This window comes from Antechinus flavipes, chromosome 5 (assembly GCF_016432865.1).
Source record: "Antechinus flavipes isolate AdamAnt ecotype Samford, QLD, Australia chromosome 5, AdamAnt_v2, whole genome shotgun sequence".
Classification (NCBI taxonomy): Eukaryota; Metazoa; Chordata; class Mammalia; order Dasyuromorphia; family Dasyuridae; genus Antechinus; species Antechinus flavipes.
In genome coordinates this window covers 270,374,059-270,395,107 of record NC_067402.1, presented here as the reverse complement: position 1 = coordinate 270,395,107, position 21,049 = coordinate 270,374,059, and the positions used below count along the sequence as shown (strand labels likewise).

The window sequence follows — 21,049 nt, the reverse complement described above, 5'->3', positions numbered from 1 at the left end:
GCTTATAAGGAAAACCAAGTAAATCCTAGAAAAAAGCTCCCTATATTTTACTCCTCCACACACATGTAATGGCAGAGACACCTTTTCCTCCTCTTAGCTCTACAGACTAGATACAGCAAATAAAACTGACCTCAACCTTAAGACGTAGTTAGTTTTTGTGTGGCTCTTTGTACTATGGCTGTGAATTTATCTTCATCATAAATCTTCATAAATACATAAGACAGAAATAGTTCCATTGTGGAGCTTTTCTAAGACCTTTTTGTCCCCCAGGAGTCCTTTTTTTTTTTTTTTTTGGAGGGAGGTGTAGTTTTAAAAGTAGCTTTGGAATTTAAAGCAAAATATAAAGTAATTAAAGTCTATTTTCTGAAATGAGATTTTTAAGAACTCACTGCTTTGCATTATTGAAGAATAAAAAGCATAAATTTTGTAAAAGGGAAGACACCCTTTATTTTGTTTTTTTAAAATAGCAAAACCATAATAACCATAATTTTAAGCTAATTTGGAACAAAACACTATTGAATTTCCTCCGTCCTTGTAAAGATTGCAATATAAAGAGTGCTTATTTCAGAAGAGCTGTAATCCACTTGAAAATGTCTTCTGACTTTAAGACACAGCCGTTAGAGGGATCAAAAAGCATCTCCAGCTTCATTACGGTGGACAAAGTTGCCTCAGATGGCATCTGGAAAAGACAGAAATGAGTTCCTTAAAGAAATGACTTTTAAAATGTTTACCAAATTAGACTCTCCCAAATGCCAAAATATCAGTTTCAAATGACATTTACCTACAGCTATCCAGATCTAGTATGGATTTCTGGAATTGCTTAGATTACTGGAAATGTATTTATTGCATACAGATTTATTTGTACCGATGCTGTACGCTTTCCATTTTAGCCTGTACGCCACTATCAGTGATGATTCTGGAGAAGAGGGCTGTACAACATTTTCATCAGGTTGTCACAATGAGAGTTTCCATTTTGGGGGCTAGTAGCCCCACTTGCTGAGATTTCTCTGAGCAGTATCTGACAGATGATCATTGCTTTTGCCTATAATTTTCACAGCTGGAGAAGGCTTGAGTTATCAACAGGGCCAGCACATGTCCAGAAGATGAACTGGATTCCCCTGGTCCCAGGCAATCAGACTCATTCATATTTCAGTTTATTTGGACTCAGGCAGTTGGACTCAGTAATATTTCAGTGATCATAGACTTATATATAATATTTCAAAAATCACAGACCTGGGAAAGGGCCTTAAAGGTATCCTCATCAATCAATAAACACTCATGAAGTACCTACTATGTTCCTGCCACTGGTCAAGAGATAGACTGCCCTTAAGAAAGATATAATCTAATGGAGAAAATAAAATGCAAATGCTTCTGTACAAACGAGCAACAGATAATGTGAGGGCACCCGCTGGAAATAAGCAACAAAGAGGCCTGAGAATTAAGGGAAATTGGGGAAAGCTTTCTGTAGAAGATGGGCTTTTAGCTGAGACTTGGAGGAGGGAGAGATGGGAAGGAAGAGTACTCTAAGCATGGAGGGCAGACAAGGAAAATTTTCAGAGTCAGGAGCAGAAAGTCTTGTCCAAGTAATACTGGGAGGCCAGAGTCAGTGGATCAAAGGCTACGTGGCAGGGATGGGGGTAAGGAGAGTGGAAAGGGGTCAGGAGAGGAGGTTTTGAAGGATTTTACATCAGATCCTGGAGGTGACAGGGAGCCCCGGGTGCTTATTGAGTAAGAGGGTGACCTGTGCATTAGGGAGATCACTTTGACCCCCAGGAGGGAAGATGGACTAGAGTGGGGAGAGATATATAGAAGGGAGAGTTTGATAGATAAGGAAACTGAGGTGTATGAAACAAAAGGTCTTGCCTAAAGCTACAGGGTCAAAAGCAATAGAGCAGGATCACAACCTAGATCTCCTAACTTCCAGTCTAATGCTCCGCCTACCATGAGCCAGACAATAAGAGTTTTAAAAAGGGAACCAAAAAGGTTACATTTGTGAGCATCCTAGGAGAACCTAACATTGGGTCGTGCTAAATATTTGACCATTAAACAGGTAATACTAGTTCAAACTTTTTATTTTTAATAAATTATTTATTTTATATATTTATTATATTTATAAATTATGTATGTACTTTATATAAAATTATTTCAAAATAAGAATTGTTCCTTTTCAATGCAACAAGCATTTATTAGACCAGCTAGTTGCTGTACAAAAGTTCTATAATATAGATTAGGGAGAACTGGCTGGGAAGTCCTGCCTCTGACCCATTCTAGCTGTGTGACCCTGGGCAACACAGAAAGGCCCACATTACACACAGGATGGCAATCTTCATTGGCAGCGGGAGCCACAGGTCCAGTCCCTGCTCCTGCCAAGGGACCAACCCACTCCAGGTGCTAGAACAATGTCGCCCCAGCCCCTCCTCTCAAGGACCAGACATCCTGCCAAGGGGCAATGACATGGAGAGAGACTAAAAGCAAGGAGGGCGAGTGTGGCGAGCCTGCGGAACCACAGCTGCCAGGCAGAGAGGGGAGAGGCGGCTGGGCAAAGCTCACAATTTTCAGCATGAAAATGTCGGACTGCCACAAGTCAGGGCTGGACTCATCCTTCTTCTGACCATCCGGGCTTCAGGAAGCAAGGGAGAATGGTTAGAAATGCAGGTTCCACTTCAAAGGTTCTGGGCTCATATTCTGAAGGAAGGAGCTCAGCTTTATCAATGCATTTCTAAAGGTATGAACGTTGTATCATTTAAAAAATCTGCCATTGGAGTATTACTTCTTCTCCCATACATATTTTCATGAAGCTACACATGTGTGTGCATCTATGTGAGGGGAAGACGTTGGAAGAGGCCCCATGGCCTAGTGGCCAAAAGTCAAGAAGATCTAGGTTCGAGTCCTGTCTTTTACATAGATATGTCATCAAGGATTGCTCTCTAAACCTCTCGGTGCCCTGATACAACTCTCCAAGACAGTGGCCAGTCTGTATCATTAGAGCTTCTATACCAGAAGTTTCCCACATCAACGAAATTACCAGTTTACAGACCATGTCTACATCTATCTATCTGTACACACGTGTCTGGATGTGTATACATACATGTCCACATGCATGTGTATATCTTATATACTTAAAAATATACAGTGACATTAGTCATGATCAGCAGAACTTTGCTAAATGGCCAATTACAGATTTACAGAATATCCTCTGGACCCTAGGGTTTTAGTTTGTCAAAAAAAGAATATTCCACTGTAACAAATTCTCCTAGAAGAGAAAATTTCACTAAAGTCACATTTAGGAGAATTGTGGGAAAAAATGAACACAAATCTCTTATTTGATGCAATAGACAGTTTTCCCTATTTCGTGTTCATGTTGTGAGGTGATCAAATATGAATGACTTTGCTATTCTCAGCAATACAATGATCCACAACTACTCTGAAGCACTTAGGATGAAAAACCCTATCCATACTCAAAGAAAGAATTGATTGTGTCTGAATACAGACTGAAGCCTTCTTTATTTTTTTACTTTTTTTCTTGAGTGTTTCTTTCTTTGTTTGGGAGGAGATCTACATTTTCTCTCACTATGGCTTTTTTAAAAGTTTTTAATAGCTTTTCATTTACAAGATATATGCATATATTTTTTTTCAGCATTGACAATTGCCAAACCTTTTGTTCCAATTTCTCTCCTCCTTCCCCCCACCCTCTCCCCCAGATGGCAGGATGACCAATACATGTTAACTATATTATAGTATAAATTAAATACAAAATAAGTATACATGTCCAAACTATTATTTTGCTATACAAAAAGAATCAGACTGAAATGTTGTACAATTAGCCTCTGAAGGAAATCCAAAATGCAGGCAGGCAAAAATATAGGAATTGGGAATTCTATGTAATGGTTCTTTCACTATGACTTTTACAGAAATGTTTTCTACAACTTCACATGGGCCTTCTCAATAGGGATGGGAGGTAGAAAGGGAGGAAGGGAAAGAATCTGGAACTCAAAGTTTTAAAAACAAATGTTAAAAGTTGTTTTAAAGGTAACTGGGAAAAATAAAGTATGAAACAGATGTCACCACATGTTTCATGTTCACTGGATCATAGATTCATAACTGGAAGGGAACTTTAGAAGTCAGATAATTAAATCTCTCTGGATGAAGTTAACTAAGCCCCAAGATGTGCACTTTGCCTACAGTCACATGGCTATTAAATGGTAGAACTCAGATTTGAACCCCAATTACAAATTCAAATTCAACTCAACTTGACTATGATGGCCTCCAAAACCAGCAATGATTTTGTACTTGAGAGAAAGAACTGGATAACTTTAAAAGTTTTTTTTTAAAAGAGGCCAATTCACAGAAATATTTTACTAAGTAGTTCTCATCCCAGGTGGTTTAAAGTAAGTAATTCCAGGTGCATTCTGCTGAAAAAGATTCTTTATTTAGAAATCTATACCCATAGACTAACATCCCAGGTGTGACTATAATGAGGTTGATCTTTTTTTTTCTCCCACACACACAGGAATTTGTACATCCAAAAAAGTGTTGCTGTGTTCAAAACAATTACTTGAGAAGGTTTCTCTGTTCTCTCCCTCACACCACTATTTCAGTAGTAGCCCTAAACCTTTCACTAACTCTTCTTTGAAAATTGCTCGAAGAGTTAAGTTTTTGTTATTATTTTATATTTTCAATTTTTAATTTTTTTAATTTTTTATTTTAATTTTTTGTTATGTCTGACTCTCCATGACCCCATTTGGAGTTTTCTTAGCAGAAATAGTAACATGATTTGCCATTTCCTTCTCTAGCTCACTTTATAGCTAAGGAAACTGAGGCAGAGTGAAATGACTGGCCCAGAGTCATATAGCTAGGAAGTGTCTGAGACAGGATTTGAATCCAGAGAGAGAGCAGTCTTCTTGATTCTAGGTCTGGACTCTATTCACTCTATCACAAGCTTTCCTGTTGTGAGGGATACAAAGATGTAAAAGAAACAGTTCTTTTCTCAAATAGCTTTATAATATAGTACTGGAGACAAAAGAAGTACACAGATGATTGTAATGTGACATAATATGGAAAGTGCCAAAAGAAGCATAATCAGAAATGTTCTGGAGAGGAGAGAAAGATAATGTCCTTCTAGGAAGTTAAAGAGAAAGAATTCCAAAGGTTTTAAGCAATAGAAGAATTGGAATGAAGATACAACCTCTCAAATAAATATACAACCTCTCAAATAAATAAACATTCTCTCAAATAAATATACAACCTCTCAAATAAACATTCTTTCAAATAAATATACAACCTCTCAACTAAATATACAACCTCTCAAATAAATAAACATTCTTTCAAATAAATATGCAACCTCTCAAATAAATATACAACTTCTCAAATAAATATACAACCTCTCAAATAAATATACAACCTCTCAAATAAATAAACATTCTTTCAAATAAATATACAACCTCTCAAAGTGACCACATGGAAAATATGGCATTCAACAAATATTCTGGTAAAATTTCAAACCACAGGGAGATAATCTTGGGATGGCTAGATTGTCCCACTTGACATCAGGCTAATTTGCTCATGTATAATGCCATTGGGGTCGAAATGAGCCTTTTAACAATTCCAGTACCCTCTTTGCAGAATGAACAGTTACTAATACTTTAGAATTGTATTTTTTTCTCTATATATAAAACCAATTAAGAAAACTGCTCTAAGTAGGGCAAATATACTTTAAGATGCCTATGATATTGCAGAACAGGTACCTTCCATTATATATACTAAGCAGAAAGAGGAGCAGGAAATTAAATGGGAGGTCAGAGGTAATTGCTTAAATTTTTGAATTTTTGAATTTTATTTATATATATTATATATATATATATATTAGAAATTAGAATTTTAATGAACACAATTGAAAAATAACTGAATAAAAACATGGTGAGTTTCTATCCATCCTCTATTTCCTATCCAGATCCTGAGTTCCGTGGCTTTCCCCCAAGCCTTCTCTACCCTTGTTAACAAGACCCTGGAGATTAAGAATTAGGCCAGCTCCATTATTCCTGTTATGGACAAGGCTTAAAACCCTTGGACTGCTTCAATCCCAGGACTTTCAATCACTCCAACAATTACTCAGGTAGCACCTCCGTACTGATCCCCAAGGTTCTCTAGAGCCAGCTCTATCATCATGTCCCAGATTGCTGGGGCCGAACACGCCTCAGAGTTCCACCCCTGAGCCCATTCACCCACACCTTGCTAACCCTTCAGAGTAGCAAGTATATTTCTCCTAAATTCTCCTGAGGATCTTCAGCTATCCAGATTCACACAGACTTACCACTGACTCACCACTCATACTGCTAGACATACCCACGAACTCATCATTCACTGAGACATGACTACCACCTACTCATGAAACTAAACTTGTAATAATCTCTGATGGGCTCAGTACAACTGCTCTCAGCGACCTGAAAATCTGTCTCCTTCTGCCAAGAAAATCAGCTTCAAGGAAAAATCCTCAACTTTCTCTTGTAGTTCCACCTGTGGAACCTTGGGCAGCCTCATAAAGTCTATAAGACTCCCTTTTCAGAACAATTATTTAATTACCTCCCTTCAAAACTGAAGGAAATGCTAAATTTCATTAGAAGGGAGTGAAAATCAAGGTATGGTGTCTTTTCTTATCCAAGTTCATGGACCTTTTGAAATATATCCATGAGGTCTCTCAAGAGATCTTGATTTAAATTATTAATATTATTATTTTATTAAGGCAATTGGAGTTAAGTGACTTGCCCAGGGTTACACAGCCAGGAAGTGTTAAGTGCCTGAGACCAGATTTGAACTCAGATCCTCCTGACTTCAGGGCTAGTGTGCTATCTACTGTATCACTTACCTGCCCCTAAATAATTATTATTTTTAGAGAGCTGTTAAATTAATGTTTTTACATTCTGAAGCAAAATAATACATGTAGAAAAACATGTCCTTTTTTAAAAATAGAAAAGGTTATTCACTTTAAGTCTCATGAATAAATCATGAAAAGGAAACCTTTGCAATTTCCCAGACTAGTGTCATGAAAGGAAGTTGGTTGCCCTAATTGGTATTTCTTTTTTGTTCAGTCATTGATAAAGAGGCAGTGTTGCAGAAAGGATAAAGAAGATCAAGAAGGAGTGCTTTCAATGCTCACATCTGACACATCCTGGACCGTCTCAGTGCTCCAGACAATTCTCCTCGTCCAAAAGTCACAGAAAAGGAACCTATCTGCTTTGGAAAAGGAATTTCCTTCCCTGGGCATCTCCCATTCCAAGGAAGTCCCAAACCCAGTCCCTTTTCCCACCCAGCCAATAATCACTGAGTAGAACGGTTCTAATACCCCTTTCAGCTCTAAAAATATAATCCTACAAACACGCACAAGTCCTAAGGAAAGGAATGAAGAAAAATCATCAAGCTGTTGGTTCTTGTTTATAATTTCTCAAAAAGGGGGGGAAAACTTAGGAATATATGATCACAAATATTTTGATTTACCCTAACCTAATTCCCAGGGTTTTTGGACTGACTAGGGTGACTAGAGGGAGAATTTATCAGGGAAAGCTTTTTTGTACTCATGGATTTTAAGCTAAATCCAGGAAGGATCAATAATGACAAAGAAAGATGGAAGGGGACTCAGGTGGGAAAGTCCAAAAGTGAAAGCCCACCTAATGGATGTGAAACCCTACAAATGACATCTTGGACATAAAATTGGAGCCAACAGTTCATAACTGCCATGTGAATCCCACATTTTGCCTATTCTCTTCAGAGAGTGTTTTATTTTTCAAAAGCGGACGCTCTCATTTTTTAAATGCAGGAGCCCATGGTCAATCCTTAATTCCAGTGTCAGTGGATAACATCTGTAAGGAAGGGCTCTGGCCACCATGGAGAAGGCCCTCACTTGAAGGCCCTGATCTCCAGCAGCAAAACCTTTCAGAAAGGAACATATACTGTCCTCCCTCCTGGGAGTTTTGCTGGCCCATCTTTTCAAGGTCCCTGGTTCTTGGACGCTTTGGAGTTTGCACAATATTTGGCAATTCTCAGTGCTTCTACTTGAAGGTGCTCATGGGGGCTGACCATTAATTACTTAACTTCTGACCATCCTGTGGTGAGCAAAGGCCTGGAAAGATCATGAACTGGAAAAAGAGTCATCAACAGCTGTGGGCTGTGCTCCAAACTGCTACAGGAACCAGCCGGAGGACGGGCTGAACAAGGGAACAAGGACCCGGGAACTGTGGGGTTCATGCAGCTCTTTTCATTCTCATTTCCACACACAAATAGCAATTGCCAGTGTCAACTGCAATCCCTCTTGTGATGTGGACAACGAAAGTATATTAAACCAGGCACCTGGGGCATCTCTAGGACCCAGCAACCTTCTATTGTCCAACAAGAGCAACACCTGAATAGGTAGCGGCCGCTGACAGTTTTGTTCCCAACCTAAGGTCCTCTTGACAGTTTTGGCAGATTTAGCACTTTAAGAAAAATTCTAAAATCCTCAAAGATTTGGGAATCAAAAAAAACCATTTTCATCAAATATTTCAATGTAATAACTTATAGCAGGGGTGGGTGGGAGCCAAGGAGAGCAGTTTTAAAGTTTATATCATTTATACCTTGAAAATTAGCAAATGCTACAAATTGAGGCTTGGAATTATCATGTTGTTGATTGTCCAGACTTAAGAAAGTGATGGAAAAAATGTTAATAAAAATAATAATGCAGATTAAATTTAAAAGTATGTCCTGCTTAATTCTTCCCTCCCTGTCTTTTGAAATATTTATTAGCACACTCCTGCAGGTGGGGGATGGAAACTGGGAGATGTAAAGTCCTTTTTTTTTTAAAGATTAAAGCCCAAATGATTCATGTCAGCGAATTCAATGCCAAAAATATTTAGAAAGTAGTCACTATTATGCACTGGGCATTGTGCTAGATCCTGAAGGTTGCAAGGACAAACCCTGACTCTCAAGCAGCTCATATTCAACTTGGGGAAAACAATACAAATAATAATGATGGTTAATATTTATACAGCATTTACCAGGCTCTGTGCTATGTGCTTTATAATTATTATCTCATTTGATCCTCACAATAACCCTGAGAAGGAGATAGTATTATAGATGAGAAAACAGGCAAACTGAGGTTATTATATAATGTGGAAGGTCCTGCACAGTGTCTAAGACTAGCTTTGAATTCCATGTCTGGCACTCTAACCATTATTATATGAATATGCAAATGCAAATATTTCCACAGAGAAATTCAAAGTAGCTCCATCACAAGTCTATTGAAATTGCCTTGAATAACTTCATTGTTGGAAAGAGCCAAGTCCATCCCAGCTGATTATCCCATAATCTTGTTATTGCATACCAACCAAACTGGACTAGCCTCTGTCCCTTCGGTACCACCTACCCTTCTTTTCTCATCCTCTTCCAGCTCTCTGCCTTTGCTCATGCTTTCTGTGTTGCCAAAGTGGACAGCCACCTCATTTCTGTCTCTTACACCCCTCCCTTCTTTGGGGGACTTTCTCTTCTATAAAACTCTCCCTGAGACTCCAAGATGGCCTACTGGAGAAAAGCACCGATTCTGGAGTCAGTCTCTACTACTAGTATGATCTTAGACAAGTCAACCCCATTTGACTGCAATTTTCTTGGGAAAATATGGAGTTAGACTAGAAAGTTTCTAAGATGCCTTTTAACTCTAGAACTATGATTCTATTATCCTTCTGGCCTTCAAGTAGCTCTCCCCACTTATATTTCTTAAGAAATAAATATTTCTAATTTTTTTTTGCATTGAATTCCCTGACATGAACCATTTGGACTAATAAATATTTCAAAAGGCAAGGAGGGGAGAATTAAGTAGGACATAACTTTTAAATTTAATCTACATTATTATTTTTATTAACATTTTCTCCCTCGCTTTCTTAAATCTAGAACTTAATAATTCTATGCCTCAATTTGGAGCATTTACCAATTTTCAAGATATAAATGATCACACTTTAAAAAAAAAGTTGCCTCCTTTTGGTACCTTTCCATCTTCCCTTTTATCAGTTTTGTTTTACATATTTACATATCCCTCCTGGATTGACAGCCCCTTGAGGGCTACCTAGTTTTATATCCTTATTATCCAGCCTAATACAGTGTCTTGTATATATACAGTAGACCTTTAATTTATGTTAAATCGAATAGAACATTCTTCATGGTACAGAAATGTAAATAGAGTTGCATTTATTAACTGGAATAGACATAATCTAGCAGGTAAATAACTTGTTTGATATTGAAACAAAAATGATGAATATACTAAATGTTCCTTGCCTTGTGCAATATGAAGTTCCTTGTGAGAATGGAGATAAACTTGAGGAACCCATCCATCTGCCATTGCAGGGCATTGGGGGTGAAGAAAGGCATGGGGCTATTAAGCCATGGAAAATGAAATGACTGGATTTTTACCTTTCTCCCTTGGTTTTCCTTATATTCTGGCTGCTATTTATTCACCGACTGCCTCCCATTCCCAGACTCACTTCATTATAGGCAGACTATACCCCTCCCCACCTCCCAGCTTGAGAAAACAGATGACATAAAGGGTCTTCGAGATGTGACGAGTGAGAGCTTCCCTCACCCTGATCCTGCAAAGCTCGCAAGATTTGAACATTTTGAAAATGCTATCAACAGCTTAGTCTTTTCTTAGAGTTTTGAAAACTGCCTTAATAGTCTGGCCTTTTCTTAAGGGTTTTTCCCCACTCTTAGCCAGATTTGACAGAAATGAACAGTGAGAGAGAATGAGAGAGAATGAGATCAAAGTCGGCGGACTGTTTTAAAAGCAGTCTGGAACCAATGTCATCCGGCATTGTCTTCAAAAGAATGGAGGAATATTAAGTGGATGTTTCATGAACTTCTACACAAAGAATATTCTTCACATGAGGACAGGAGAATTATATCTCACAGAATGAAGTCAGAATGAGAGGCTCTTATACAGCCTATTCAAAGGACCATTAGCAGATACAAGGAAAAAAAAAATAAGGCAGGCTCCCTCTTTCCAATTTACATTAGTCCAAAGATCTGACATCCAAAGGAAATAATTGTTCAAAGATCCATTACCTTCACCCTCCATCAGATAATATTTACTGAGGACCCTCGGGTTGTTCGTGAGGAGATAAGCACTGTACAATGCAATAAACTCAGTACCTGCTCTCTAGGACTAAACACTGGAATAGGGTGAAAGAAATGCAGAACAATATAGACGGGCACAAACACAGAATGCAGAGACACAGTTTGGTGGGTTCTCATTAGTCCTGGTCTAGACAATGTCCTGCCTCCTTGGCCCCTTTCACTAGCCCAGAAAACAAATCGAGCCTCTCTGGTGGGATTCCAAAGGTGGTCCCTTTCTTATTAAGCAGAACAGGGGGACCTGCCTTGATCTGAGAGAGCGGGATGATGCACAAAAGTAGGAAGAAGTCCCGAGAGAGGAAAGTTTCCCAGAGAGGTCCAATAGGTGAAAGGGTTGTCATGGTGAGAGCCTGTGAGTTGGAGGTTGTGAAAAACAAAGTATTTTGGCTTTTGTAATGAAAGATGCAGGATGACTATATTTAGAATCAAGGACCTAGGTTCAAATGGAACTTTTTGCCAATATTATCTTACATTATCTTCAAATGTAAATTGAAGGGCTGTTTCTAGATGACCTCTGAGGTTCCTTTTAGGTCTCAATCACTGATCCTGTGATCTTTCCATAACTAGATACAGCCTATGAGAACCAAGGTAACCTCCATTCCTTAATGAAGCACCAAACTATATTGGAAGAGGAAAATGGGTCAAAGTTAAAAATGAAATGCCAAGAACTCAAACATTTTTACTGAGAAAAAAATCTAATTAATCCTCAGGAGAAAAAAAAAGAGTGTAGAAGGATCTACAACTGCATGAATTGTTATTGAATCTATCATGGGGAATATAGGCTTTTTTAGGCTGCAAGAACACTGAAAAAAAATGGGAAAATCCCCCATGGGTTAACCATTGCTACAAAGGAAGAGTGCCTATTGTGGGCAAGACAATGCAGAGATTAAAATATTAAAGATCGGGGGGGGGGGGGAGGTAATTTTTACTGATAAAACACAATTTTTCATTCAAGATTGTATCAAGATTGTTGTCTTAAAATGTGAACCCATAAGATCTGGGCATCTATCAGACTGTAAAATACTATGCCCCCCACAAACAAGCATTTTGGCATTTTACTTCTGGGGGCCTGCAAGTCTTTCCCCCATTAGGGGAATGTTAAGCCCTGATAATTATATTGATATGAGACATGGAACTGCTCTACAATTAATGATTCCCAGAACAAAATGGTCTGGTAGAGAAGGTCAAGAAATATATCCAAGAGATGAAGATAGATATAAATATGACTTAGTAACATTTTTGATTTAGTGATTTGTTAAATGAATACTTAATATCCGGTGGGATAAAAGTGTGATTTCATGATGATGATGATAATTGGTGTTTATATCGTGCCTATTTTGTCACTGTGAAATCCTACCTGAGGAATCCTAAGCAAGTCATCAACCCCATCCTCACTTCCCTCATCTGTAGGAACAACTTTGTATGACCCTAGACAATCACTCAACTTCCCCAGGCCTCAGTTTCCCCATCTATAAAATAGACTAGACAGGTCTCTTCAGCTATAGAACTAGGATTCTATGTGTGATCCTAGCCAATCACTTAACTTCCCTGGGGCCTCAGTTTCCTCATCTGTAAATTGAGTGAGTTAGACTTGATCTCTAAGGACCCTTCCAGCTCTGGATTTCTAAGTTTACAATTATTTATTTCCTAATGATATACTTCATGTCATTTTTTACTTCACTGAACTTATACTCCAACTTAGGGATCCTAAACAATCTAATTCTGCCATCACAGCTAACTTATCTTGCTTCTTTTCACAATTTCTATTTTTTAACTTATTTTCCCCCAGCCTTTGTCTACCTGTCAAGTATCTTGAATCCTGAAATTCTGTTTGAGATTAGTTTCTAAGCGCATGGGGAACTGATAAACTCATATGCAGAGGCAAGAGCTGTGATGGACTGCATAGCGATAAAAACTAGATTTCAGAAGTACAAATGGTATGTCTTAGAATAACAATCCATTTTCACGTGTCTCGGGTCTGCCCAAAGTTAGATTTATGATGAGTTTTGTTATTAATAGTATAACATTATGAGTCTCTGTATTTCTAGAATCAAAAATTATGTCTATTGCTAAGTCACATTAATTAAGAAGATTAGTTGAGATTCTTGATACTCTTTATCACAGATGTTTTATGCATTTTGGTTTCCCCAGCGTCGAGAATGTTTGCCTGGAGATAGAACTAGTATTTTTAACAGAGGTTTGGTGTTAACACATAGGTATATTACCTCATTTTGTAGGGATAAACCTTCACGTCTCAAAAGTAGGAATTCTATTTCACTGCAACACTCAAAAAATATATCCTAGAAAAGAGGGGAAAAAAACAAATCCTGTAAAACAAATCTCAGATAACTGTAAAAAAAAAAAAAAAGAATTTCAGTATTTTCCACATTCAATTTAGCTAACATTAAAGGAAACTGGGGACTCAGGTATTAAATGGCACCTAACTACTTTGATAACCTTAGGGAAGCTACTTAATACCTGAATCCCCAGTTTCTCCACAAGTGGATTAGATTAGATGAACTCGGATTTAGGGCTAAATCCATGACCACTATGCATGAGGGCTGAGGACATTCATTACAAGATATAAAAATAGATTATTCTTCTTTTAAGCAACTAAAAATCTAATGGTGGGAGAGTTCATGTATATAAATAATTATGACATAAGAATGAGATAAATGCAAAAGAGAAGCCCAGGCAAAGTGGCAGACCTTTAACTTATTGTTTTTCCCTCTAATACACCATTACCAATCCCCATCCCATTCCTCCCTGCTTTAGTCCTGGGCAGGATGGCTATTTATCTATAGTTATCTATAATTTCAGGGTTATCACCACCATCACCATTCCCATCTTTCCATCACCCTGGTACCACTGGTACAACTTGATTCTTAGTGATCTATTACTTTACCTAACTGTTCTGCCCCATTTAAAATGTAGACACTCTGGAGAGACACGAGATCTGAAATTAATTAAAGTCAATGTTTTTTGACACATCGGATTCAGTGAGAAAAGTGGAGTACCTGAGTTTGCTTGTGTTAAAGAGAAATGAAAGGCAACAAAGACTGATTTTCTCACAATTATTTCCATTTCTTCACTTACCTTTGTCACATATTTTTTCTTTTTAATTAATAAAATTCAAAGATAAATGAATTAGTATTCAGTGTATTATGACAGAAAAGCAAATGATGCCGAGGGATCGATGAATCATTTTGGATAGCTCAGACAAAGGTCTCTCAGGTTAAAGCCCTGACATCCATCTGTCCAGCTCTCAAACTTGCCGAAGTTCTTAATTGTTTTGTGTGTCAAAGACCCTGTTGGCTGAGCCGGGTTAAGCCTATGTGGACCTTTTCTCAGAACAATGTTTTTAAATTCATTAAACTAACATATATTAAACTGACATATAAATGCATAACTAACATAAACTAACATATTGTATACATATTGAGAAACATATATCTATATAAAAATATATAAATGTATTTAATATATTTATATAAATATATAAAATATTAGAAACTAATCTCACATATATGTTATATATTTATTTATTTTGTACTTATTAATTAAATTCATTATATATAATATATATACATATATTTTAAACTTCTCCATAACATGCACATATCTGTCACTAAATTGATCGCCCATGTATCAATACCAACCAGATATATCTGCTCCTTTTCAGAAGTTCATGGAGATCATGTTTGAATAGAGGTTCATCTGATCTTTGATATCAAAGTTTCTCCCCATTGTATCACACTGCCCTTGTAGCTTCCTTCGGCCAGTACTCCATTTGACCTTGCAAGATCCCTCCCTGAATAATACACAGAGATACTCACAGTGCCTTTCTCCTTCCACTTGCCAGATGGGCTCCAGAGATTTCCCCACAGATATTCACAGTGTTATTCTCCTTCTACCTTGCCAGATGACTCCAGCGGTTTCCCCCAAACTGCCAAGCCCTGACCTAGAACCCTTCCACATCTTAGATCCAAGAGGCAGCAGATGGCAGAGTCTAAGTATTTTTGTTATATCCATCACACATACACCAAGCAGTTCATGTGATCATTGATAAACATCCGCATTCTGATTTTCCTGATACTTCACATCCATCTTTTTCTTCCATCTTCTATGGATTAAATCCTAGCAAAAGATTCTGGTTTGGACTCTAGGAGTATTTTGTGTTATTCTCTCCTTTGTTTCTGTGAGCAAACTTCCTGGACCACAGGTAGTTTGGGACTTGAGACACTATACCCTGGCCCTCAAGACAACCCCTGCTTGGGGTAAGATAGTTCCATTTCTTTATTTTGCAGTACACAGAGCTGAAATCTAGACTGATTTGTTGAGTTATTCAAGATTCAGATGCTTCTTTATTATTTAATTATTCATTCAATTATTTATATACTTATTTATTATTTAAGATTAGAACCAAGGACCAAGACCAAGGTTCTCCTACCCTCCACCTGAGTGCTCTTTTTCTCATACTACAAAGACCTTTATTGCTAATAAACACCATGTAGTAGAAACCTGTGAGGAGGTCTGGTTTTCTTTGTTACAGAAGCATCTTGCTTTAATAGATTTTCAAATTCCTCAGTCTTTTACGTGTTGAGAATTGTAACAAAATAAAGTATGATTCCATCCCCACATACACTTCTTTCGAGTTCAATGTGATGTCTCATCATGGTCTCCCTGAGCTCTCCAAAGGTACACATGTTAGTAGAGTTAAAACTTGAGCAGACTTCATAGAGAGAAGGGCCAGTGATGGTCCATGTTCTCCCTAGCTCAGTCCCAAGAGGCTCATCACCAGAGAGTTGTCCACTGATGATGGGTCCACAGAGTTTATGCAACTTTTCCTCCCCAAGGGGACTGTGAGCTACAAAGGCTAAGAGAGTTCCCACATTCATGACATCCCCTAAGTGCTACAGTAAAAGTGCCCTCCTCTTCGTTTTAACCAACTCAACAAAAACCAAGAAGCCAGTCTCTTTTTCTTTCTAATTGCACTCTTAGGATTGGCTGAGAGAGAACAGGTTAGCTAAACCAATCAGCAAACACATTTCCCATAACGACCTCAGTGAGTAACTGTCACTACTTCATCAACAACTATCAGGCAAAAACCGCAACATCTACCCCATTGATCACTGTATACAAGAGGCAAACTGAATGATGTTCTATGATGAATGGCTTCCGTTAAAATAAACGTCTTCTTGACTCAGCCTTCATTCATCATGCAGCAGCAGTTTGGTTTGGACGACTGCTATTCTGCTGACATTATCTCTTAAATAAACCATATGGAGGCTTTGAAAACTGGCTTGTTTCTTGTTTTATGCTGTGGTAGAACCTTGCGAGCAGAAAAATAAGAATAGGGATAGACCAGGACAGAGAAATCCCTCCCTGGAGAGACATTCCTCCCAGTTAAAGAAAGTTATCTGAGGTTTTCTTAGTTAAAAAAAAATGACCCCTGACCAATCTGGGATGAAGATGTCTCGCTATTTTTCCTTCAAATGAACTGTTTTATTTAGTTTGACAAAGAACCATATTGTTCTGTTACTTTAAAAGTGCAATAAGCTCAAGGTCATGTAGACCTACAGAGCAAGATCATTTTCTCCCATAAAAGTATAGCTCCTGGTGTCTTATTTAGAGAGCGGATTAAAGAACAGAAATGATCAAATCTGAAAAAGTTATCTCTATCCGTTACTAGCTGTGTGGTACTGAACAAGTGACAACCTCTCTGGGCCGGTTTTTACATTAGTAAATTGGATATCCTTACCTTGACTATCTCAGGATCAATTCAATTCATATCAAGTCAACAAGCATTCTGTGTGTCAGTATCTGTGCTAGGTGCTGGGGATAACAAAACAATTCAGAGATTCAGACTCATCCATCCATTGTCCAGGACGCATTTGGAAGGAAATTCAGTAATGATCCGAGCCCACTCTCTTCAGGCACCAAAAATAGTATCCAGGAGTGTGCTCTGCCACATGCTGGGAAAAATATGTAGACTTCTATTTTTGCCAAACTAAAGTAAAACTCATTATGTTAACCGGTTAAATAGAATTAGGGCATTAATCCCTGGCAACTTACAACAAAGTGGAACATAAAAGCTTGAATTGATAGCATTAGAACAGAAGTTCTGGGGAGGACTGGGGGACCTGAGGTTCCACAGAAGATCCATGATATCAAAATTATTTCAGAATAATATATTTTAATTTCTAATAAGGTAAATACTAGTAGATATAACCCACATAAACAAAAATTCTTTGGAGTCCTCAGTAATTTTAAAAATAATATTTCCCCCAATCGTATTTTAAAAATACACTGTTTAACAGTTTTTTTTTTAATTTTAGTTTCAAGTTCTATAACTCTCCCCTTTCTGATGAGGTAAGCAATCTAATATAAATTATACAACTGCAATGAGGTAAAACATAGTTCTATATTACTTATTTTATGGAATAAAACTCAAAAATGGGAAGGAAGAAAAAGAAACAAAAGTATGTATATCAGCTCATACATCAGTTCTTTCTCTGGAGGCAAAGAGCATTTTTTATTATAAGAACTTAAGAATTGTCTTGGATCATTGTATTTCTGAGAAAAGCCAAGATATTTACATTTGATCATCCTTACAATATTGCTTTTACTGTATTCAATGTTCTCATGGTTTTGCTCACTTCACTTTGCACCAATTCATGTAAGTCTTTCTGGTTTTTGTCTTTAGTAATTTATTTTTTTGTTTATTTTGTTTTTGGGGGGTTATTTTTTGTTTTTTTTTTGTCTTCAGTAATTTTTAAGAATGTGAAGGCAGACCCCAAAATTTGAGAATTTCTGCATGACTTTTTCAATCCCTAGAGTGGGCCTCTGCTATAGGAGAAAGTGAATCAAGAGATTCACTATACATGCAAAGTAATTTTTGGGAAGGCAGAAGAGTACTAACCAGATGGGAGGGAACTGTACAAAGTAGCACTTGGACTGAATCTTGAAGGGAGCCAGAGCTTAAAGAGGGGGTAGAAGTGAGGAGGGAGAGTATTCCAGGCACAAGAGACAGCCTGTCTCAAAATCTAGAAATAGGAAATAGGGAATGGGAAAACAAGCAGACCAGTTTGTCAAGACCATAGAACTATGGTGATCCCTTATCATGAGGATCAGCTGTAGTTAGAGATCTTATGATCATAAAGCAAGAGTTAGAACTGGAAGGGACCTCTACATTTATCCTTGCCAAGGACTAGGATACTAAGCCTGCTTTGAACATTTATTAAGTGCCATCTATTTGCCAGATCAATCATTCAGCTAAAAAAAAAAAACATTTTAATTGTTTACTCTGTGCCAGGTATCATATGTAAGTATATCTGAGAATACAGAAGAGAAGGCAAAAAATTATATCTGCCTTCTTGGAACATACATCCTAATGGGGATAGAGAACATGTAAATAACTATGCACATTGTAAATAGATAGAAAATAGATGAAGATAATCTGAAAGAGGAGGGTATTCCACCACTGGGGAACTGCAAGAGGATTCCTGCAGAAAATGGGATTTGAGCTGAGCCTGGGATTTGCCTTTTGAAGCTTCCATTTGACTCTCTCTAGTCCAGATCAGCCTTTTCTCTGCATTTCTTCAGCTCATAAGATGTCTGGAGTTTGTTTGCTTTGAGCTCTAGTTTGCACACTGGTTGTGAGTGTTCCTAAGTCATTTTCCTATCCTGATTCTCTCTACCCCCTATATATTGCAAGCATCTCAAGGCAGAAATCATTTTTCCTCTGTTTTTACAAAAAGCCATAGTACCTAGCACCGTGCTCTGCTCTCCAAGGTAGTCCCATAAACTGAGTCAAATCACTCAGTCACTTGAAATCTGCATAATTCTTTTCAGAAATATGATAAATGTTAAAAGACTAAATTAATTGGCACACCTATTCTGTGACCTTCCCAATATAGTTTGCATTCACAGAGCTCTCCTGAAGTTTGTGATTTATTTATTGCTTTAAGGATTGGATTTCTTTTTCTTCTTCTTCTTCTTTTTTTTTTTTTAAAGAAATTGGAGGCTGGGAGGAGGCACATTTCACAGCCTTTTAGAATGGAGCAACTGCCAAAAAACTAATATCAAGGTAGGGAGAAAAGATACTAGATTAGAGGGTCTATGAAATCCTGTCCAATGCAACTTAAGCTTATCTCTCCAAATGTCCTAGTTAACTTCTAATTAGCTGCTTGAGATGGTTGTCATGACAACTCCCTGGAAGGTTTAACCAACCGGATTTTCCTAACACTGCTTACAACTCTTAAGCTTTTTAGGTCTGGTTAGAATTGTGACAAGGGGAGAAAAATTCCAAAACTACTCCTTTTGTTTATTCAACTTCCAAGGATTATGAACTTGCCAACATAGTCAAATATCTGTCTTTCATCCAGAGGATGATGGATGTGTTTTTAGCCCTACCCCACTATGCCAAAAAGAAAATTAGTCTGGCCATGAGATTATTTTTAAGCAGATTTTCTTTATTAAATTGAAAACCAGGTAACTCACTTAAAACTACTCTATTCCAGAATTGTAATTAGCAGAATTACAAAATTTCAGAGATGGAAAGGGTTTTAAGAGGCCAGCTAGTCCAAATGATATCCCCCCCCAAAAAAAAAAGGATCCTATGACATCATCCCTAACAATTAATTGTCCAGCCTTTGTTTAAAGATCTCCTATGAAGGGGAGCCCACTATTTTACAATCTCACTACTTCTCTTCCATTTTTTGAAAGCTCTATTTGGAGGTTTCTCTTGACAACAATCCTAAATTTGGCCTTTTAAAAATTCCAACCACTCCTCATTTTTTCCTCTGCTGCCAAATAGTACCCATCTAAACTCTCTTTTTGTGACATTTCTTCAGATACTGGAAGGCAGTCATCACATCCCCCCTAATTTTTCCCTTCTCCCATGATTAAACCTTGCCGTATCTTTCAATGGATCTTCTCATAGCATCAGTTCAAAGTTTTCCTTCTCAGTTTCAGTTCTCAATTTCATCATTTCCACACCATATCATTTGTTTTGTGCTGGGTCTGACTCAATCTAGTCCCATCATTGAGAAATGGTTGAATAAATTGTGGTATATTACTATGATAGAATACTACTGTGCTAGGAGAAATAATTAAGCTCAATGATCTTTGAAAAATATGGATAGATTTGCATAAATTAATGAAGAGCAAAATGAGCAGAACCAAGAAGATGCTGTATATAGTAATAGAAATATTGTTTTAACTTTTTAACTTTAACTTTGAGTGGCTAAATCATTTTGACTGTTATAAATATCCAAATTAATTACAAAGAACATATGATGGAAGATGCTATCATTCACAGATAAAGAACTGATAAATAGATGTATAGAATGGTTTTATATATATATATATATATATATATATATGCACACACATATATATGTCTCATACATACATAATTGTGTCTAATGACAACTATCTAGGATGGTGTGGAAAGAAAGAAAAAAGGGAAAAAAGAAAGTTACATGATGATTTTCTTATCTAATGGAAATATAGATTATACATAATAAAATCTGTAGTGTCATGTACGTCATCTTTTTTCTATTCTATTATGTTATGGAAATGCTTGTTTTGTTTCTTAATTTCATAATAAATACAATTTTAAAAATAAATTTAAAAAAATTTTTAAATGATAGTTAATGAAGATAGTTGATTCAGCTGAGTGAAGTTTCCTTCCCTGATTTGCCCTTTTTCCACAAACCAAGCTGTTTCAATACTTTTTAAGGAGAAACCAGCAAGGGGGAAAGACTTAGGATATTGCTCCTGCTAAGCCATGTTTCCATAGTCATTCTCTAGTACCTACCTTTACTTTCATTTTCTGTATATCTCTTTAAGTTGTCAACTTTAAGTTGGTGGGATACTAATATATTATTAGTGGAGTTGT

The 21,049-nt window shown here is 37.2% G+C and overlaps 1 protein-coding gene across 1 annotated transcript in view; it reads right to left on the bottom strand.

Moving 5' to 3' along the window:
* Positions 1-428: 428 nt before the first annotated feature.
* The window catches only part of CFAP54 (cilia and flagella associated protein 54), a 340,765-nt gene continuing 320,144 nt past the window's right edge, over positions 429-21,049 (bottom strand). The window contains exons 67-68 of the mRNA XM_052001234.1: positions 13,371-13,445; positions 429-679 (exon numbers count right to left, since the gene is read on the bottom strand). Coding sequence (XP_051857194.1) covers positions 560-679; positions 13,371-13,445 — 195 coding nt within the window. The 3' untranslated portion in view covers positions 429-559. The remainder of the gene's footprint in view (positions 680-13,370; positions 13,446-21,049) is intronic.